This window comes from Meles meles, chromosome 2, assembly GCF_922984935.1.
Source record: "Meles meles chromosome 2, mMelMel3.1 paternal haplotype, whole genome shotgun sequence".
NCBI classification, from domain to species: Eukaryota; Metazoa; Chordata; class Mammalia; order Carnivora; family Mustelidae; genus Meles; species Meles meles.
This window is the reverse complement of record NC_060067.1, coordinates 157,446,753-157,469,948: the sequence shown is the minus strand read 5'-3', so window position 1 is coordinate 157,469,948 and position 23,196 is coordinate 157,446,753. Positions and strand designations below refer to the sequence as shown.

General features: G+C 39.3%; 1 protein-coding gene across 1 annotated transcript in view; it reads right to left on the bottom strand.

Annotated features, from left to right (window-relative positions):
- Nucleotides 1–17,350, bottom strand: part of HPGD (15-hydroxyprostaglandin dehydrogenase) — a 30,947-nt gene extending 13,597 nt beyond the window's left edge. Inside the window, exons 1-4 of the mRNA XM_045996552.1 lie at nucleotides 17,091–17,350; nucleotides 16,670–16,793; nucleotides 13,259–13,365; nucleotides 5,027–5,123 (exon numbers count right to left, since the gene is read on the bottom strand). Coding sequence (XP_045852508.1) covers nucleotides 5,027–5,123; nucleotides 13,259–13,365; nucleotides 16,670–16,793; nucleotides 17,091–17,183 — 421 coding nt within the window. The 5' untranslated portion in view covers nucleotides 17,184–17,350. The remainder of the gene's footprint in view (nucleotides 1–5,026; nucleotides 5,124–13,258; nucleotides 13,366–16,669; nucleotides 16,794–17,090) is intronic.
- Nucleotides 17,351–23,196: the final 5,846 nt, after the last annotated feature.

The following is a 23,196-nucleotide window of genomic DNA, read 5'->3' as shown; positions in this document are numbered from 1 at the left end:
AGTATTTTCTTGAGACTCTAAATGTTTTAAAATTTTCTTACTTACTGTTTTCCATCTCAGGAAATGAGACCCTAATAGGATCTCTCACAAAATGCCCCTGAGTGGTTGTCTCAGAGGCACAGAGGATGCCCCCAGGGCTCACTAGGACCTCAGCAGTTAAGTACAAAGGCAGGTGGGAGAAGGATTAGCAGGCAGATTGCTTTTCCTGTGACAACTACTTCTTCCTTCCCACTGTCAGAAGCAATGAACTGTATAAGAAGCACACTTGACTCCCATGGGATGTCTTGTGCCAGATGGACATCAAGCCCGACTTCAGGCTGATCTGTTGTTGTTCCTCTCAACTTTTTTTTTTTTTTTTTTTAATAGTTAAGGATAACTATGTCAACGTGAGTGCAGCTTTACATACTGTGTTTATAGACAGAAACTCATAGAGAGGAGTCTAGGTGGTCAACAGTGCTCAGAACATCTTCTGGAGCTCCCAGCTGGCGCACACCCTTCCCTCAATACGTGGTGGAATCAGTCTCCATTTGACTCCTGTTTGTTAAACTTATTAATTGCGTTTGATACTTGGTCTGCGTCAGTGGTCATTACTCATTAACTTCTCTGCCCAAACCAGTGTTTCAACTTAAGGTTTTACTGACAGCGTAAGAGACTGTGAGGAAAGACTGGTAGAGTTGAACAGCATCCACAGCTATTCCATTAGTGGACTGACCAGTGGGAGGGAAGTAGGAACAAATCTGAGGGCAGAAAGTTCAGAAAACACTTTTGGAAAACACAGAGGAAGTAAGCATTAGAAATCTGGTCATTTATACCTCAATAGAGCTGAGGGGAAAAAATACTTTGACTCTGGCAAATCCTCAGATGTTTTGGTCTCTGACTTCTCCCAACAGGCTATGACTTCAAGGGTATAAAACTGTTGGTAACATTTCTGAGGAAAATGTGAAGCCAGAGAGGTTCTCACTGATCTTTTTCTACTATTACAAAATCATGAGTGTTTATCAAACTCATCTCATTGTAGGAAGAAAAGATGTTCTTGCTGATTGGGTAGACTACAGGGCAATGCATCTTCATCCTCTTCATGAGATTAAAGGACCCTAGTGCCAAAGCCCAGGTGGGAAGAAAGGTGGCAAAGCCTGTCTGGGTTGGCCAGTGAGAAAAAAACAGTATAAAGGCATCAGTATGGAGGTCGGGCATTATGGAGGAAAGGTACGTCCCTACATAAGGATGAAGGCACCAAATTAAACACAATGGACAAAGATAAGCTATGTAACCATTATAAGCAGAGACACCCTGCTGGCTGGGAGGAATAGTAGGTGGAGAAGAGGTCTGGAATGCTATGATATTCATTAAATTGTAAGAGTGCCAGGAAGGTAATTTGAAACCAAAATAATCTTATCGCTGAATTTGTATTTATTCAGTTTCATCTGCATGACTAGTGAAAGATCCACACATGGTTTCCCATGTTGACTCTGAAACAGGTAAGAAGCCAGTGAATACCCAGAAGTGGGTAGTGTGATAAAGCAAGCTCTTCGCCAAGAGAACAAAGTGGACTTCTAATTGTAATCCCTAAATTGCGCTTGCCAATGACGTGTTTTGACTTGTGCCTTTGGTAAGCTCCTCAGATGTTTTCAGGGCTTTACTCTGTGTGTCAAATGGGGCAAAAGCTTAAGATGTCACTGAGGGTTAGTCGTGTGGTCTTGAAATTAAAGCGGTGCCCAGAAGGCTTGAAGATAACTAGCACCCTGGTTTAATGGAGTTATAGGAATTCAGTTTCTTTTTTTTTTTTTTAAGTTTTTATTTATTTATTTGTAAGAGAGAGCATAGGTGGGGTAGGGAGGGTGATAAGCAGATTCCCTGCTGACCAAGGAGTCCGATATGGGGCTTGATCCCAGAACACGGGGATCATGACCTGAGCTGAAGACAGAAATTCAACCAACTGAGCCACTCAGGCGCCCCAGGAATTCAGTTTCTTTTACCTCACAGTTGGGCTAGACTCTTCACGGATGGAGAGCCAAATTAACAGACTCATGGACAGAAGAGTTAGATAACCTGGTGTTTAAGATAGAAGAGGTCCTGAATCAGGTTGCTCACGTGGGAATTCCAGCTTTACTGCTTCCTTGCTGTGTAAGCTTGTGCAAGATACTCAAATTCTCCTACCTGGATTTCCTTCCCTACAAAAGGGAGATTACAGCATCTACTTTGTGGGGTGGTTGTATTAAATGAGGTAATGCACACACAATGTTTAAAATAGTAGCCTGTAAACAGTAAGTGTTCAATGAATGTTAAGTGTAATGACATCTTTAAATATTTTTATTGGCTGAAATGCAGTACTGCATTGCACATCTTTATTCATGCTCGGAGGCAAATAAGCCTCCTTGTTTTTTTTTTTTTTTTAAAGCCTCCTCTTATGGTACAGAATGTCTTGAACAGAGTTCTAAATTGATTCAGCCCTGAGGCTTCCAGACTTTCTGGAATGAAAGAAGTACTTCCAGTGACAGAAAGGCAAAGGGCTCCCTGAACAGGATTCATGATTCTCCAATCCTTGTTCGCCTTTAGCTTTAAGACACAATCCATGCGATTATCTCTTGATCACCACCCCAGGTTTTTCTACATTTCTATTTTTATTAAGATATCTAATACTTCCTATTAATTCTCTAATTGTTTATGTATTTTTCTTTATAATTTTATTTCAAAATAGTGCAGATATAGCCATGGCAATTTGACTCTAGGGTTTCAGATTCCCAGAATTTTTTTTTTTAAAGATATTATTTATTTATTTGACAGACAGAGATCACAAGTAGGCAGAGAGGCAGGCAGAGAGAGAGGAGGAAGCAGGCTCCCTGCTGAGCAGAGAGCCTGATGCAGGACTTGATCCCAGGACCCTGAGATCATGACCTGAGCTGAAGGCAGAGGCCTTAACCCACTGAGCCACCCAGGCGCCCCTCAGATCCCCAGAATTTGAATGTGGCTCTCTCTTTGGCCAAATATCTAAGTCTTGCCCATGCTCTCACCTTTTACCACATCCTCAGAATTGAAATCTTATCAATTATAAGTAGATATTACATTAAGAAAAATAACCAATTTATCCAGAAAAACTTGTAGAGTTGGTTATATAATAACTTTAGGGATGCTATTTTGTCTTTAAGCAACCCAGAAACAGAAATGCTCATTTGTTTTTTGAGAACTTCTCAAGAAGGAGATTTCTAAGCCTCCCTTGGTGGCAGTTTAAAAAGACTTAAGGACCATCTGACAATGATGCCCAGAGGAAGGAGAAAGAACAATGCTGAGAAGCAGATCTCTGGTGTTGTCACAGGTGACCCCTGAAATACAACTGGAGCTGGGAGGTGAGGCACAATGGGAGAGGCAGGGAACACCTTTTTTTGAGCACCTGTTTTGAAATTACCACATGACTGAAAACAGATAATGTAAGGAAGTGTCCCTACTTTGGGACAAGCAGAGTTTAGATCACTCGCTGTCAATACTGGTCAGACTTCTAAAACTTCATAATTTCATTTGAACTACTGAAAAAGTATTGGTGATTTCCCCCTCCCCCCCCCCCCCCGAATTCTAGAAGTTAAGTCATCTGGTTGAGTTGCTCCAAAGTTCCTGCCAAAGACTTAAAGCCACTACTGAGTTATCACTCAGTATGGTATCAGGTGGTACTAAATCCTACTGTCCTGACTAAAACAGAGTATGGATTGCTCATTGTGGTAAAGATGGTTAGTTGTGGACTGGAATCCGTTCCTTTCTTAGGCACAGAGCTAGACTGCATTCTCAGGCCCTCTTGTAGTTAGATGAGCGATGAGATCAAAGTCTGGTGTGGAACCTCAAGAGGAGTGAGGTTTGCCATTACTGGGCTGGGGGTAAAAGGGTTTAGAAAAGCAGCTTTGCCCCCCTCCCCCCAGTGTTCTCTCTTTCTGCTGCAGAGAAAGGAGTCCCCCATCCCACGGCTCCCCACCCCCACCAGCATAACTATGGAAGCTCCGTGTCAGAGACCTCAGCCAGCCAGTTTTCCCAATGACTGCCTATAGAAGAGGGTCCCAGCAACAAGGATCTTTCCTAGGACTGATACACGAGTGAGAAATAAGCTTATCCTAAATTTAAGCCATTACATTTTTGGGTCTGCATATTACAGCCGTTCAGCATTGAAGGATGGCAGAATAGGTCACCCCAAAATGTACCACTTTGGCATAAGGATTATTTAGAACTAAAGGCACGTGAAAAACAACAGGTGCAAGAAGGGCACTCTGACCTCTCCTTTTGCTCCTGAAAGCAGGTGATAAAACTCCCATGTAAAATATGTCCTTCCTATACCAGTAGGAAAGAAACATTCTTATCACCAGAGATGGGGAGTCCAGCCCAGTGGAAATCTGTACAGACCTTCTTAAAATAATTCTCACCTTCCTTTAGGCCCCCTATATATTTTAGTGGCTTTCCCATAATTACCTCTCTTTGTTCAACCTTGTTTATAAATACTTAGGCCTAGTCATTCTTGGGTCTTGGTTTTCCTATGGGGACTCTCATGTACATTTAAAAATCTATACACTTTTTTCTTGTTCATCTGTCTTATGTCAGTTTAATTCTTAGGCCTGGCCAGAGACCCTAAGAAACTACAGGTAAAGTCTGGCGTCCCCTACAACAGATTCCAATTACGATATACTCTTTCTAAAGTCACATGGGAGTAGAGATACCTTACTGGTTCTAGCACTCCCTTCCTTTGTCAAAGATGTTTTCATATGCATTACTACTCAGTGCCATAGTAAGTGAGCCTAAAAAGTCACAATTTAAAGTAACAGAAGTAAACTTACACTCCAAACTCCTGATATTATGCAATAGAAAAGTCCACAGAGCCAGTAAAAACAAAACCAAGTAATTAAATTTTAAGTTCCCAAGTTGATAATAAATGTACTTTGAATATCTACTTCAGCGATCCAAATCATCAGTAGGAAGTTATTATTAATGAAGATTTATTTTATGGTCCAAATTACCAATAGGAAATTGTTATGAATGTCATACTTGTCCTTACCTGCTAAAGAGGACATATTGATAATGATGCCGCCTTCACCTCCGTTTTGCTTACTCATGTAGTCCAAGCCAAGGTAGGTTCCGCTGATAACCGAAACCTAACCCAGAGACATAAATGGGAAAAGCAACATAGCCATTATACTTTATTATATATCACAGACTGAAGTTTTTATGGTGATTGTAGACACCCAGGGATATTTCTGCAAATACTATCTCTGAAAGGCTTTTAAGTGGCTGCTTGCTTTTTTTAAAAGCCAGTCATTGTGTAGCTTTTCTTTTGATTGCCTACAGTTGCCGAGCTTCTCGCGTCTCCCCAGTTCACTTAGTTGCCCAATCTGAGACTTTATGAAAAAAATTGTATTCCCATAGTGCTTTGTCACTTGACCTCAAATCTCAGAGCCTTCGAGAACTGTATCGGCAGTTTTCTTTTTCTTCTCTAAATATTGGGCACAAAATTTATTCACCCTACTTAGCATATCATTCTCAGATCCAGGTCTTTCACACACATACACCTGCTCTGTTTAATTCTCTTGGATTTTGGGATACATAATAGTGGGTACACTGTTTTCATGTCATTTTTAAAAAAATTTTCTAATAAAAAGTCTATTTGGCATTTGTATCTACTTCTTCCCCATGTAACACAGAGGAAGGTGATCTCCCCAGGTTTAGTGTGGGCAGTGATTAATTTCATTCAGTTGAAGAAATCCTATTTTCTTTGCTAGTGACTGGTGTTAGAGCCCACAGGTGACCCACTTCTAGCAAGTGAGACCTGAGGAGCAGTCAGCAGGAGGAGGTCGAGGTCAAGAAAGGGCAGTGTGAGAGAACGTGGCTGAAAAGACTGTTGCTTTTAAGAAAACCAGAAAGATATGATTAGTCCTTTCCCCGCCCTCTGTATGGGTGTGATGGCAGGAATACATAGTTACATTGCTAACATCCTTAACATGAAAGCTCTGTGAAGAGAGGCAGACCAGAGAGATGAAAAGAAACTGTGTTCTGGGATCACTGTGTGGCAATATTAAGTACTCCTGACTTCTGTTGTGTGAGATCACATGACTCTTTCACTCCGTTTCAAGACCTTGACTTCTTGGTCAGCTGGACACAGGGGTGTTCTGTAATGTCGGCCACTTAAACGTGTTCATCACTCTTGCACTGGCTTTTTGAGAGTTTACTCTGGTTGTCTGATTAGTTACTCTCCTCCCCATGTAGGCAATCTTTCTATTTTTTTTTTTTAAGGTTTTGTTTATTTATTTGTTAGAGAGAATGAGAGAGTGTGCACAAGCAGGGGGTAGTGGCAGGCAGAGGGAGAAGCTGAGCAAGGAGCCCAGTGTGGGACTCGATCCCAGGACCCTGGGATCATGAGTTGAGCCTAAGGCAGCCACTTAATCAATGGAGCTCCCCGGGCGTCCCTGTTATATTCTGACGTTGGAGAATTTACCACTACAAAAACAACTTGTGGTACAAAACTTTTACTTGAAGCCTCATTTTCCGTTTTAGATTTAAGAGCTCTTCCTTTCAACTCGACTTTGAGAAGGTGAACATTTTCTTTTGACATCTTAATTCCTACTTTTTGCATTCTTTACAATACCGCAAAGAAAATGTCATGACAGCAATGAGTCTGAAACAGAGGGCATACAGTGGTGGTTACCTTCTTTTTATTTTAAAAAGTCCCTTTGGAGTTTTCCTGACACACATTCAATGTTGCCACTCTCCCTAATACTAGTTCTCGAACAAAAAAGTAAATTGAAGATTCTATTCACTTAAGCCATGTGTCAGTATGATATTAAGTAGGCTTAGGGAGAATGAGTAAAATCTCCACGAGTCCCTTTACAAAGAAAAAATACAAAACATTAAATGGTTTATATAAGAAGGAAAAAATGTACATGGCTGAAATAACTGAAGTCAGTTAGATTCTGGTCGTTTCTGCCTAAGTCTCTAGCATGTCCGGACAGAATTTCTGTTTACGCATATTGGCGCTATGCTTTTATTCTCAGGTATTTACGGCTTCGCTGACACCCTGCTCTCGTGTTTTCCAGATCTACTAGGTGCAGCCAGATAAAAAACTGGGGAATACTTCAGCTTTAATTTTTTTTAAAAAAGGAAGATTTATTTCCAGGTCTTTGGTGGAGGAGGATAAAGGATTATTTTCCCATCCATTATCAAGTTAAGAACTGGGTAACTTTTCAAATGAGAGTGTTCCTCTGAATACATCTACAAAACAGGGGTTAATGCTTTGGCTGGGGCATATGTGATATTTTCACCTCCTCTCCTACAACAATCTCTTCCTTATTATCCCAGGCAATATAGTCAGGGAAATGTTAGGAAGCCACAGAATAAAATGTTTTTGTTAATATTCTAAATATATTTCTTATTCCTTGGCAATATTTATATAGCACATAGATTGGGTCATTAAAATATCAAGCATCTAGGGGAAGAAAAAGAAAATGAAAGTTATAGGCATGTTCTAGCTACAAACACAAAAAAGCGGAGATCTATAGTATTATTTTAGTCTATCATAAAGGAACTCTCAATTTTGTATTTGACCTCCAAAAAATTGGAATTTGACTCTCAGAAAGAGAAAAGAAAATCTTATGGTTAATTTCACATAGTGTGAATAAAAATTCACTTACTGACAAAATGATCTAATTAACACATGCTTACTCAAGTTTTGATTATGAATAATTTTTAAATATAATACCAAAATTATAACTGTGCTGTATTCCAAATCTTAAATTAGTTTTTCCCACAGATTTAAGTACCCTATAAATTAAAACCACTCATAAATTTCCCTGTATTGGCAATAATTATTAAGTAACAAAGACAAATGGATAAATGGTAATAGCATATTTGTTTAACTCTTACCAGGCGTCATGTCTTCTTAATATATATTAATTATATTCATATTAATATATTAAATGTTTTCATATATTCTTATTACTATATTAATTATATTGTTAATATTAATTAATCACAATTAATTAATATTAACTAATTAAATCATATATTATATGTGCAATGCAGTATATATTGTTTATATAATATATAATATGCTATATATTATATATATATATTTCCATAACCTATATACAAAAAGCACATGTGCATGTATTCACTACTGAAATTTCCTAATATATCATTTTCCTTATCTTAGCTCCCTCCCTTTTGAGGTTCCTTTTAGTTTATCTCTGATTCTTGTTCTACACTCTTAATTCTCATTTTAAAAATTCTGTCATCTAAATCATGAAACATTGCCTTTAAGGTTTCTTGTCTTTTCTTCAGCCCAATTCTCGAGGAGTACTAATACAGGTGACCACTTTTTTTTTTCCCCTGAAATCCTTCCTCAGCTTTTGTTTCTCTGTGTTCTTTTTTCATTTTTTTAAATATGAGAAATATTATTGTATTCCCCTTTGCAGAGCTACTTAAAATTTAGCAAGTTCTGCCTAACCATAATAGTTTGACTAGATCTTTAAACATTACGGACTAGGAGTAACAAAACAGAGAGCAGTTGCTAATTTAATTTGTAATCAGCGTTCTTGGGAGCCAAGAAACAGAAGTACATTTGACCACATTTCTCCCCATTTCCTCAACTCTTCCTTAGAGGCAGAGTAGGACAGAGGAACCTACTTTGTATATAAATGAGATTGTGACAATGAAGAAAATTTAAGGAGGAGAAATAAATTTATTGAGTGATGCTATGTAGTAGCCCTGTGCTGGATACTTCATGGAAATTAGGGCTTACTTAAGCTTAACCATCCTTCCAGGTAAGGAAATTATCTTCATCCTTTTACAACTGGGAAATTGAAGACCAGAGACAGAAATAAAAGTCCATGAATTCTAAATTCAGAACTGTCATCTAGTTTTGATGGAATCTAAATGCATACCCTTATTAGGACAAATCTTTTGTCGACCCTTGTATTTCTGAAAAAAATAATCAACCACAATAAGCTAGCTATTTTGTTTTGTTTTTATTTGAGTACACTAAGCGATTCAATAAGTTAGTTACATATCCAAATTAGATTATAAATCCCATATGAATGGGAATGAATTTATTTAGGCTTATTAAAGATCAGAAAGTAAAGAAGTATATTACAGAATGGGCTTATCAATATTCAAAGTTAAATCTACCTCCACCGGCCCAATTGCCAGAGTAACCTTTGATAGTCAAAGATTCAGTCTTCCCTGAACATTCCTAATGAGCTCTGGGTAGCTATAAATAAAGCTACTACAGTTGGCTTCAGACTAAGGAGGAAGCACCGAATAGCCTAATGAAAACAAAAGAATGGGAAGAGGTTTAATATATCCCTTGTGTGGGAAGAGCAGTGAGTTCTGCTAAGTTAAGGATAAGGAAGTGGTAAGTTTGGTAAGGAGTAAAAGTAGAAGGACAAATGGTACAGTTTGGCAACACTGATGTATTAAAAAATAATCCAAACATTTATTAAAATACGAAAATGAATGTCCATGATATGTAAAATATCATAGAACAGTAGTTTATGTCTTCAGTAAATATAAATTGAACATCTACTGTGTACACAAAACAAAAAAAGAGCTTATAGCATACTGGCATAAATTGCACAGGTATAAAAATAATTCTAATAAAATTTTAAAATTTGTAAGCCCTATAAGAATGGTATCATTAGGGCGTACGAGATTCCAGAAGAGGAAGAGATACGTAGTAAAGTCCTTTAACTAAGTGGTTACTCTGACAGAGACAGGAACACAGAGGAACATGCAACAGAACATGCATGGTCTCGTGAAAGGAGGCAAGTTACATCCAGAGTCTAACAAATATATAAACCAAACACAAATATTTGCATTATACTAACAAGATAATCAAGTTGGAAGGATAATGATAGGTCAGACTCCAATCTAGTCTTGGACTGGGTGTTGCAGGTAGGAGGGGAAGTAATATGTTTTCAACTTATATATAGGTAACAAAGGTTATATCTTGCTCTCTAGATGTAAATTAAATAAATGTCATTAATTCCTGGAGTTAAGCTAAGGAGTGCCCTATGTCAGCAGAGTCTGAAGAAAAATAAAGGCCAGATAATTTCAATGAGGAAGGATCCAAGACAGTGAGTCGTAATGAAAGGAGTCAAATAAAATTCTCCTGGTCTTCTAGAATTTTCCATTTGCAGATATTGTAAGAATTTCTAGCCTGCAGGAAGTGTTTATTCACCCAAGATATGTTAGAGCCAACATGCCCTCTCAGCCAGATGAAGACTGATAATTCCAATCCTATTTTCTTTGTGATAATGTCTTCATTATTTTCATGTTCTTTATATTAACTCAAATCATTGCAGTTTTCTGAGAGCTGATTTCTGTCTTTTTTTTTTTAAGATTTTATTTGTTAATTTCAAAGACAGAGATAGCACAAGTGGGGAGGGGGGATTGGGAGAGGGAGAAGTGACTCCCCACTGAGCAGGGAGCCTAAAGAGGGACTCCATCCCAGGACCCCGGGATCAGGACCTAAGCCTAAGGCAGATGCTTAATATTTTAACTGACAGAGCCACATAGGAACCCTGACAACTGATTTCTTAAGGAAAAGACATAGTAGGTGTCCATTATGAATGCAACGAATACAGGAACTTCATAATGTAGTGATCTTTGTCTATGAAATATCTATAGATATTACAGATGAAACTTTTAAAAATATCAGTAGTGAGAAAATTGTTGCGTGATTCGTGCTTTTTCACTAGCAGAGCTTGATGCAAAGAAATTCTTGTTATTTTATGTGGTTGTGGAAAGTGCCATTTAGTTTATAAAAATATATTCTTAAATATTCCTGAAGTTTTCAAACCATTTTTTTTTTCCATCTGGCAATCAAAGGATGCAATGAAATATGGTTCATAGTAAGTCAGGGACAACCACCAAAGATTAATAAAATGTGTAATTTTCAGGGCGCTTGGGTGTGTCAAGCAGTTAAGCATCTGCCTTTGGCTCAGGTCATGATTCCAGGGTCCTGCGACCCAGCTCTGAGTTGGTCACTCCTTGCTCAGTGGGGAATGTGCTTCTCCTTCTCTGTCTTCCCCTCCCCCCTCAACTCATTTGCATGCATGTGTGCACTCTCTCTCTCAAATAAATAAAATCTTAAAAAAATAAATAAAATAAAATGTTCAATTTTCTTATCAGCAGAAAAGAATTAGAGGTACCCAGTGGAATTTAAGAAAGGAATGGAAAAAGATCAAAAGCAAAAAAAGAACTTAGTAAATTCAAAATATGAACTGAAGAGATGCCTGGGTGGCTCAGTCAGTTAAGTATTCGACTGGTGATTTCAGCTCAGGTCATGATCTCACAGGTCTTGGGATTGAGCCCTACATCTGGCTCTGTACTCGGCAGAAAGTGTTTTTCTCTTTCTCTCTCCCTCTCTTGCTGCCCTTCCCTCTACTCATTCTCTTCTCTCCAAAATAAAGTCTTTAAAAGATTAATTTAAAAATAAAATATGAACAAAAGTGTAAGACATAGGGGTGCCTGGGTGGCTCAGTGGGTTAAAAGCCTCTGCCTTCGGTTCAGGTCATGATCTCAGGGTCCTGGGATCGAGCCCCGCATCGGGCTCTCTGCTCTGCGGGCAGCCTTCTTCCTCCTCTCTCTCTCTGCCTGCCTCTCTGCCTAATTGTGATCTCTGTCTGTCAAGTAAATAAATAAAATATTTTTTAAAAAAGTGTAAGACATAAATCCCAATAAAGGATGATGATAAGTATAAGTGGCTTAAATTCACAAATATAAAATGTAGATATGCTCATATGTGACTGAAAAAATAAGAGCTCATGCTATACTGTCAGCAAGAGACAAATTTAACATAAACGTTGACAGGTCAGGTCTCTAAACACACACACATATCCCAGAAAGACTTTGGGAGAAATTTGACACATAAATTTTAAAGTTATTTTGAAAACTGATGATATCTAGGAATACTGGAGACAAATTTTATAAAAAGAGCTGGAAGGAGTACCTTTCATTCCCAATTAAAGAACTTCAAGCATCTGTCAAGTGGGGAGAAACTTTGCACCCTTATCAAAGTGGTTCAGCTCTTTTGTGAGGTAGTGTAATTCTCATTACTCCCATCAAGTTATTAGAGTTAAGAAATTATTCATGGGAATGTAGATTCAAGACAAATATTTATTGACTAAGCACTATCTTCAAGATATTGTGTTGATTACTGAGAAAGAAAGAAAAAAACATAACACATCCTGTTTTTAAGGAGCTTATCATGAAGTAGGGGGCCACTCCCTGTATGCTGATACACACACAGTGGTCCTTCTGTACTTGACACATGCCTGCTTTGCAAGACTTGCAGAATGACCTTAGCAAGGACAGGGTGACCCCCCCACACACAGCCTAGCTCTTACAACTTTCTTTGGCTAAGGCTTAAGTTTTCCTGAACCCCAACATCTTATGTCAAGCGTGTTTATAAAATGGGATAACCAATCAACTTCTGATACAGAGGATAAAACAGAAATTTTATTTTTTAATTCTGCAGTTCTATAATTTAAGAGCTAACTGATCATCAAACATTGTAGAAATTGTACATAAACACGCACGCACACAAACACTGACTTTCAGATAAAAATCCTAATAATTACAAAGTCCAACAGTCACTTTAATCTTGCTTTCTGTTACATTTCTGGAATTAAATTAAGACTTAGTTTTTAAACAAGTTAAGCCAGGATTGACAAACATTTTTTTTGTAAGGGGCCAGATGGTAAATAGTTTAGTTAGTGCGCATCATGGGGTCATTGTCACAGCTATTCAGCTCTGCTATTGCAGCAAAAAGTAGCCACAGACAATACATAGATGGATGACCAGAGCTGTGCTCCAAGCAAACTACAGACGCTGAAGTTTGAGTTTCATATATTCATGTATTTCATATTACTTTTACATTTTTTCAATGATTAAAAAACGTAAGACCCATTTTTAGCTTTAAGTCATGCAAAAACCAGTGGCAGGCTAGTTTCACCTGTTCACCACAGTTTGCTCACTTCTAAGTTATGCAGTAAACTATGGTTTTTTTTTCATATTTCCTTTTAATATTTTTAAGACAGATTTATTTGCATAATTAGAAGCCTCAAATATCTTCCCATTTGTAAAAGGAAATGCTTCTTTTCCAGCTTTCTGCAACTTCCCTTTTTCTGTGTTGTAAGTCATTGTATTGATTCCATGAACGTAAGAACCTTTTCTTCTTTAGAAGTATTGTTTTATTACACAAGTTTAGACAATAAACATGGCGAAGATAGCTTACCAAATTAATCTGCACAGTTTTTTCCCAGTTTTTCTCATTATTCACACCAGCATTATTGACCAAAATGTCCAATCTTCCAAAGTGGTCTACAACTTTTCTAAAGGTATCTAAGAAAAAAAAAAAAAAGAAGACGACGTTATAGATACGGTCTTGTGTTCCATATGTACATTTCAATCCCACCCTGTGTCTTGAAATTAATTTTCATTTATCTACTTTTGTAATAAAAAATATGCTCTTAGACTGAGACTTAATGCCTTGCTTCCCAAAGCATGGTTTGTGAGCCAACAGTATCCATAGCATTACCTAGACACCTGTTAGAAATGCATCATCTGGGTGCCTGGGTGGCTTGGGTGGTTGAAAATCTGACCTGGGTTCAGGTGGAGTGAGGTTGAGCTCTGCTGGGGGCTCTGCACTCAGTGGGGAGTCTGCTTGAAGATTCTCTCCCTCCGCCCCTATCCTGACTCATGTGCACTCACAGACTCTAAAATTCTTTCTTGAAGAAATTACTGAAGTTCTGTGGCTTAGACTATGACAAAAATCCTTTTTAAAATATGTGTTATATTAAACACAAGTCGTCTCATGTATTCAGATCCCTTATGATCATTTTAGAGAGTCTGATACCCCAGCAAGTAAAAGTGTACTTTTCATCCAGCTGATTTGGATACTGTAACTTCAATATTGACTATTCATTCTTTTCTCTTTCTCACTATTAATGCTACTTTGTATTACTCATTTGTGTAAAAACTCCATTGGACCCGGTGAAGTCTCCATAAATCCTCAGGCCAGAAGTTCATTCCTTACGTTGTCCAAAATCCACATACCCAGTCCAGTCCTTGTAAATCCTCCTCAGCCATTTCATACTTGGCTTTACCACTTTTGTATCAGGAAACACATTATTTCTCAAAGCAGCCTTTGACAAGAGTTCTACAGATTTAAACTCTTTTGTTGGGCTTTTTACCATTGGTTCTAGCTCTATTACCTGAGACTTTAGATAACAATCATGGTTGTTCTTCCAAATACCAGAAATGTATTCTCTGGTCTGAGGGTCCATCTATGAGTTCCTTGGGAATAGTAAATCCACACAAACTTTATTTTGATTGAATAAAATCTAGAATTATTAACAAACACCACACATACTGAAGAGGACATGGATTTATCAGTTCCCAAATGGACAAATTACTAGGCAAGTTAATTGCCTAAAATATTGCAAAGGCCATTATTACAGTATTTTACCATACTGGAATAGAAAACAACAAAATAAAAACTGTTTACTTCTTTATGGAATTTTTAAACTGCTTGAAATCTCAAATTGATTCCAGAGAGGCCCTCTAACAGAAAACATCTAAGGAATACTTTTTTTTTTTTTGGGCATTCCACCTGAAGCATGTTCTACTCTTCAAAACTCACATCCATCTTATAGGAAATTAGATTGTTAAGTTCATAAAATCTAATTGCTTCTTTAATTTTTTTTCTCATTCTGGTCTCTATTGCATTCCTTATACTCTGCCCTTATCAATATCTAATATATCATCTTCTCTCTGGCATACCACGGAATTTTGGGCTCAGACAGTTTACCATTCAGCTCTTGTTGGCATTTAGAAGCTTGGGAGACTCTATAATTTACTTACACCCTCAACATTGTATTATTTTCATTTGTAATATGAATTATATCCATATCATCTCCAAGAAAATTTTCACTTCTGTATTTATGTGATTTCAAAGAAGTCTCCCTTGGCTGCAGCCTAAACAGTTTCAAAAACTGTAGATGGTATTAAATCCTAAAATTGTTTGATTCAAGGCCATGTCTTCCTTAAATGCAAATAAATGCTGATGTTCAGACAACATGTGGATTTCTCATGAACAACATGCCTTCTCCTGGTCACTCATGATGTGTCTGAGTTTCCTCCTCCACAATCACTAACCTTAAGGAATGTGTTTACAGCCAAGATACTAATTTTAAATACTGGGAAGCAAAACAATTAGGGTTAAATGTCACATGTGAAACTATATAAATTAAGGCAGAAATAGCTTTCAGATGATCTATACTGTTTCCTATTTCATCAGCATGGATGTTGGAATTTGGCATGCCTTTATCCTTGATCCAAAATATCATGCACAATCAACAAAACTTTGTCCTCTGGCAAAATATATTCCACTAGCACTGTGGTTCACAGATCTCTTCTAGTCGTGCTTATAATTCACGTTATAGGTCTTTATTGGCGTTTTCAGATTTAATTACATAATTTCCTTTAAAGCAATTACCTTTAGCTGTAGGGGAGCTTTTCCCTCTAAGGTACCTCTCCATTTTCATCCTCATACAGAATATCCCAACGTTTCAAAGAAATTCACATTTCAGGGTTTATTTAAATATGGGGTACTAGAATGACTTTTATGCAAGATTTTTGGCCCCTTGATTAATGAAGTGCCTAACAATTTAGTCTTTCTTTTTCTTTTTTTAAGATTTTATTTATTTATTTGACAGACAGAGATCACAAGTAGGCAGAGAGGCAGAGAGAGAGAGGGAATCAGGCTCCCCACTGAGCAGTGAGCCCGATGTGGGGCTCGATTCCAGGTCCCGAAGACAGAGGCTTTAACCCACCAGAGCCACCCTGGTGCCCCCAATTTAGTCAATTAAACTTTGTGAAATACATATATTTTATTTTTCTACTTTTTTTTCCAGAAAAAATTTTTTTCCATACAAATCTATCAGGGATCCATATGACCGAATCTCTTTATTGTGCACACCAATATTGTCCTTGATATCTCACAAGCAGATTGTTCTATTTTAAGGGAGGAGACCGGAAACAGGAAAGCATTGAGGAAAGTCTGATAGAAACTTTTCTTCTGCAATTCTAACACTGCAGTACGGCTATTATTATTTTTAAAGTACCATATCAGAGGGGGAAACCAGAGAGAACATTTGGTTGGAAATATCTAGCACGTCTGTGATTATGATCCTTGATCTTGCATTCTAGCATGTTTAAAAGGAAACATTGCCACATTTGGTTCTCACTGAACTTTGCATCTTCCAGTGTTCTGGGAGTTGTTTGCCACAGTTCCTTAGCCTACTTCAACTTTCCAATTCCATCTGCACTTTCAGTCTTTCAGTAATCACTGCAGCAGCACGGTCTTTGACTACACAAAGGAATTTTGATTACATCATGTGCTGCCAAAGGACTAAAATAAAAGATTTCTCAAGCAGTCTTGGTTTTCCCCCTTTAGTTTTTATGGCTATCGGGATGCCAGTGGGAAACATAACAGTCCAAGCTATCTATTGGAGTTTAAAGTGGCTGCTCTCCAGGAGGTAGCCGATCTGCCTGCACTGAGGCTGACTCTCTGGCCCGGGCTGCCTTCAGGTCCTTGCTTGTTCAAGGCGTGTTCGGTGTTGATGGATTGATTCCCCTCTCTTACCTCTCAGTTGTTCCTGGTCAGCCACATCGCACTGAATGAAGAGAGTCTTCTGAGGTTCAAACTGCTCATCCAAGGCAGCTTTACATTTTACACCTGCTTCAAGATTCCAATCGACCAGCGCTACCTATGGACGAGAGGAGAGGGAGGCATCGAGGTCATCGCAGCTAGTGAAACAGAGGAACAGTAAATCAACACCAGGACGCTCCCCCTCTTGGACCTCAGATTCTGCAGTTAAAGTTCGTTCGGGGTCTCTCCCCAGCCGCTTTGGAGGTCTGCTCGAGACCCTCAGCCTTGGTAGCTTTTGAAAGCGGCGCGGTGGGCAGCCCGGGGCGCGGCCCCCTGTCTCCCGCGGGAGTCCTTTGGTTGGTGCGCGAGTCTCGGGGTGGGAGGACAAGTTTCCGCGGCCGGGCGTCACGCTTACCTTAGCGCCCTTGTTCAGGAGCGCCTCCGCAAAGGCTCTGCCGATGCCCTGCGCCGCGCCGGTCACCAGCGCCACTTTGCCGTTCACGTGCATGGTGCGGCCGCTGCTCCCGGGCGGTGGGCGAGCTCCGCGTCTCAGCGTGGCCGCAGCTTTTATGGCCCCCTGCGCGCGCGTGCAGCCCTGCAGTGCGCTCTCCTGCGAGTGGGCGGGGATGAAACTGTCAAGTCCGCGCCAGGGAACCCACGGCTGTGTCACCTGGCCCTGAGCGCTCCCAGAAGCCAAGCTTCGTGATCTTTGCCTTCCTGACTCGCAGCTCGGGTCAGAGCCTCCCCTTGGCCTCTGGCTGAGTGGCTGGCAGGACACTGACAGGAAAACAGAAAGGTTATTTCTTAAAACAAAAACAAAAACAAACAAAAAAAACAACCTTCAGTGCACAAAGACCACCCTGAGAAGAGGAGGGCAGAGGAGGGAGAGGAGGGGCTTGGGAGCTTGGTTTCCTCCTCCTACCCTAACGTCTTCCCCTCTCTCACGCCTCCTTCCTCAAAATAAAAATAAAAATAAAAATAAATAAAACAAAATAAAAATCAAGCAAACAGAGTAAAATCTTAGGGATATTGCTTTTTGCCTCAATCTAAGTTTATGTCTGAATTCCCAGGTCTTGGCGACTGCAGTGTCAATTGTGTGTCATCTTGAGAAGGCTCCCCAAGGGCGGTAATCATTTACTTGCACAGGACTTCCAGAGTCGCTGTTAGCCTGGTGAACTGTTGGCTCAATGGAATGCTTACTCATTGAATCATACTAGCTTTGAAGGCTCAGAGTCGCCAGAATGGAAAGAGGTTCTCAGTCCTCCAGGAACTTGAGTACTAGCTGTGTATTCAAGATGAGCTGTTCTTCTGACCTAATCACTCCTTTTCTTGTTATCACCTGCAGGCTTCAATTTTAATTCCGTAAGCTTAATACCTGGTTGGCAAGTATTATGAACAAAGAAACCTAAGCATTTGGGGACATGAAAGTCAGGTAAGGCTTAACTAACAGCAGAATGAATTCTTTGTGTACGTCTTTGCTGTTTACTGGAGATATGGTTGAAGGTGACTGGGTCAGCAGTGAAGGCGTTTTGGAGGGCCGTGTGAGATACATGTTGTCAGTAAGCTGCGGAAGAAAGACTTCCAAGTTGATCTGCAACTGGGTCTTCAAAAAATGTTGAGAAGTTAAGACAGGAAAAGAGATTTACATTCTATCATGATAATGAATAGTCATAATGTGAAGAGTACATTGAAGGATCATTTTGAAAGGGAACAGCAGAGGACAAAAAAAAAAAAAAAAGAAAAAGAAAAAGGAAACAAACAAAAACCCAATACCTCTAGTGGCATGCACAGAACAGAGAAGAAAAGGAACGAGCTCCTCAGCAGGAAGGAACCAATCACAGAAGGAACCACTAGAAGAACATTGGACCATGCTGGGGGAGCAAGGTGTTGCAGTACATATGGGGAAAAATAGCTTCAAGAAGAAAGGAGTGGTTAATTATACAGACTAAGGAGCAAAAGGGAAAAACAGATGGAGGAATGCTTTGAATTTTTCAAGAAAAGAATCAGTGTGGATAAATTTACAAGGCACAGAAACCAAATGGCTGAAATTTAAAGAGAAAATGGCTGGGGAGAAGATGGGTTATTGCAGAGTTCAAGACATTAAATGGAAAGAAATAGATTGGACGATAGTCGGAAAGATGAGAAAGAGGGATAGGAGGACTGATTCAGCTTAAAAGGCAAGCAGTACGTGAGAGGGAGAGGAACCTGAAGCCCACTGCAGGCTTCAGACTCACACAGAGTGGGTTTGGCTCTTACCTCTGCTTCTGACCAGCGGTGTGACCTTGGGCAAGTGGCTTCAACTCTCTGTGCCTCAGACTTCTTCTTAGTACAGTAGCAGTTTCTATAAGAATTTGGTGAAAATTAAGTTAGGTAATACCTATAAAGCACTATTCCAGTTTCTGGCACAAAGTCATGCAATAAATATCTGTTCTAAATAATTACTTCTGGATCATTTGTAAATAATACATGTAAGATAGAAAAGAAAATGTGAGAACAAGTGTATTGGTTGGTTGGTTTGGGTATTTATTTATTTATTTATTTATGTATAGTACATGGGAAGAATTGGGATCTAGGGCAGTGAGAACCTTTCAGTCCCTTTTCTCTCAGCTTTCATTGTCACCGTCTTTGTTCAGACCCTTAACTTTCTCCTGTGATAGCCATAGCAGTTAACATCCTGATTTACTTTGCCCACAAATTTCTTAAATCCAATTCAGCTTCCACACTGCTCCCAGGAAATATTCTAACTGGTAGATCTAGTCATGTCTGGACATTCTCACTTTCAAAATCTGTAAACTATCCAAACTCTAGGGCACTGCATAGGAGGCAACACAGCCTAGACTTCCGTGCCCCGTGCCCTTCTTACAGCCCCTCTTTAGAGTCTAGGAAGTGAAATCAGTAAAAACGTACCCCACTCTCCAAGCCTCAGACCCCTGCCATCTTCTGTCTTCTCACCGATGATTCCCTTCCTAGTTTCTTCACTTGTCTTCCAACTCAGCTATGAAAATTCTGCAGTAGAAAAACCAATCTCTTTATTCTAATGATCTGACTATCTCTGTGTCTCCAGCTTCCCTTAAAGGGAGAACTGAGTCTTTTTTTCTGGGTGTCTCCACCATCCAGCATAGGGCCATCCGAAGTGTGTGCTTGTACATGTTGAATGAAGAAAAGTACAGATAAATAGAGATATGTGTTTGAGAGAAGATGGAAAATTTGAACTAGATGGTGAGATTCCCCCCTGTATTGTGATTACCTTTTTACACAACTTACAAGTTAATACTGGAAAAAAAATACACTGGTATGGTATTTTTTGAAGCAGAGTGTCTTGATAGTTTTTCATATTTTGTATTAAATGTACATTTTGACTTAAAAATACCTACAGGATACTATATATGTATATTCTAAAACCAAAGTAAGTCCTCCTTACCCAGTAAACATATCCCCCTGTGGTTTCTGGTATACATTTCTCAGCTTATGTGCTGATAACATTATTCAGTTTCATTGACACTAACTATACAATTTGATCATCAATGTAATTTGTGTAACTAAAAAAAATAATTCTTACATGAAACTAAGTTAAATCTGGGACAAACCATCATTCATGTAATTTTGTGAAGCATTCCTATTTACTGTTATACTTTATTAAGTAACTGAACAAAATTCTCTTTAAAAATTAAATAACAGATTAAAAGGATGGTTCTTCTCTCAATACAATTCCAAGTATTGGGTACTGAACATTTACTCATTTCATAAAGGCTAAAATCGTAGCCTCAGGAATCAAACTGCCTCCCTCTGAATTCCCCTCTGCTGCCTCCTAGCTGTGTGACCATGAATAAATTACGCAACTTCTCTGTCTCAGCTTTTCATCAGTTAAATGAGGATGAAATAATATTTATTTCACAAGGTTGTTGTAAAGACTATATTGAGATAAATTCAAGTGAAGTGCTTGGTCCAGTGACTGGCACATAGCAAATGCTCTGAAAATGTTATTGTCACTAAACACTGCACGTATATAATTGCATTTATTATTTACAACCAAACAGTGGTGTAGTTGTTATTGCGGTCATTTCACAGATGAGAAAAATAGGGTTAAGGATGTTAGGGAATTTGGCCAGGGTCACTGATCTAGAAAATTGAAGGAGGCGGTTTTGAGTCAAGGTATGATACTGAGTGGTACTTCTTCTTCTTCTTTTTTTTTTTAATTAAACTTTTGAGATAATTATAGCTGAGCAGTAGTTTTAGCCATGATTGAATAGTGATTTCTTTAAGAAAGGCAAGGTAAAAATAGATTTAAATTCAAGTCAGGATTCCTAATCAAATATATGTTTTCATACACACACTTGTCTCTGTTGGATTAGTTCTGACCCACTAAAACAAACCACTCTTAACTTGATTCTCCTTCAACCCATGCCCGGGGTGTGCATAGACATTCCCAGATGCAATTCATCATGGGCCAAGTTAAAGATAGAGACAAATCAGTCACCTGCTAGCGATCAGCTTGTTTAATTTTTAAATGACCACATATAAATCAATATAGAAGTAGACTTAAAAAAAAATAAAACCGAAAAGCTCTGCTGAAATAAGGCAGTTTCTACAAATGTTGGGATCAAGGATTCTTGTTCTGGCCTTGCCTGCACGAACTAGAACAAAGGATCTCTCTATGCTTGAATCTATACTATGTTCTTATTCTTTTGTGTGTTACCACATTTAGTCCTACAAGATACATAGTATTATCCTAATTTTACAGTTGAAGACACTGAGGCTCATGGAAGGCAAGTGACCTGCCCAAAGTCACACTCTGCCATTTAGCAACAAACCCGAGTTCAAACCCAAGTCATGTAACTCCCAGAGCCTTTGCTGTTTCTGTTCTACTCAGCTGTCTTAGACTGGTGTATGCTCAAGTGCAGTCTCTTCTTCTTTGCTAATCTTATGATCTTGGGCCAATTATGATTACCCAACCTCTGTAGTCCTGAGTTCCTGAGCTGTGAGGTGGAGAAAATTTTGACAGACCACAGAGCTCCCGGTACAGTGCCTGGCACATATTTGGTGACCCATGAATTATTACTATTAGGTTTTTCTTCCTTAATATTCATATTTCTCTCTGCACTTAGATATAAAGACTTCATTCAAAATGGGAAAACAGTGGTGATAAGGGTAGAGTTTCAGCTCCAGGATACAGGTACAAAGTGTTAAACTTTCATAGTGTATTAGTTTACGAGGGTTCCCATAACAAAATACCACAGTCTCTGCAACTTAAATGAGAGAAATTTGTTGTCTCACGGGTCTGGAGGCTGGAAGTCCAAGATCAAGGTGTCGGCTGGTTTGGTTCCCCCTGAAATCTCTCCAGGGCTTGCAGAGGGCTGCCTCCTCCCTGCGTCTTCCCCTGGTCTTCCCCTGGTCTTCCCTCTGTGCACGAGCACCTGGTGTCTCCCTGCCTATTCAGATTCCTCTTCAGACAAGGATACAAATCAGATTGTATTAGGGACACCCCTAAAGGCCTTCTTTAATGTAAGCACATATTTAAAGACCCTATCTCCAAACCCGGTCATGTTCTGAGGTACTGGGGGCTTCAACAGACACCTTTAGGAGGGAGGCGGTAACACAATTCAGCCCACCACAGATGGGTTTTCCGGTTTGGAAATGGAAGTCTGCTTATTGATTAAATTCTACTTGGGGTGTGTTCCTGACTGGCTCAGTCGTTAGGCGTCTGCCTTCGGCTCAGGTCATGATCCCAGGGTCCTGGGATTGAGTACCGCATCAGGCTCCCGGCTCAGGGAGAGAGAAGCAGGAAGCCTCCCTCTCCCACTCCCCTTGCTGTGTTGTCTCTCTCTCTCTCTCTCTGTTAAATAAACTCTTTAAAAAAATAAATAAACTCTATTGGAGAGCCCTATAGATGTAGTAAGGATTGAGTCTGTTTTGTAGCATGTGATCACCAAGGCATCACACATTGCTGTGACTGGAAAGAACTGGGAGGCCAGAGACATGGAAGGAGAGTGGTCAAGATTACACCCATGTCAGCAATCTGGGCCAAGGAGGGAGAGAAAAAGAAATTCCTTTCTTGCCAGTGATCTGAGGATTGAGAGAAAAGAATCTGAATAATTGCTGTACCCAGTACCAGCTGGAATCGGTTGTAAATGATGGCTCAGAGCTAACTTCTACTTACTATGCTATGCTTATACAGTTTGTATGATTTACTCAACAAATGTGTCCTAGGCACATTTAGTTTTTCTAATTGCTGTCAACCTTTGAACCTACAAGGTGAGATCTCATATTACACTGTGTAAATGACAGTACAAGCTAACTACAGAAAAATTTCCTACTGATAGGCCCTGTGGGTTTAAACTATAACTATGCAAGTAACCTAAATATCCTGTGAAATGAGGGTAAGAGTCTGGCTTAGAAAGAAGAGTATGAAAGTGAAGGCAGAGACAGAGACAAAGACTAAGAAAGGAAGAAGGAAGGAAGAAAGGAAGGAAGGAAGAAGGAAGGGAGGGAGGGAAACCTTAGCACAGAGCTGCCTGAATGGG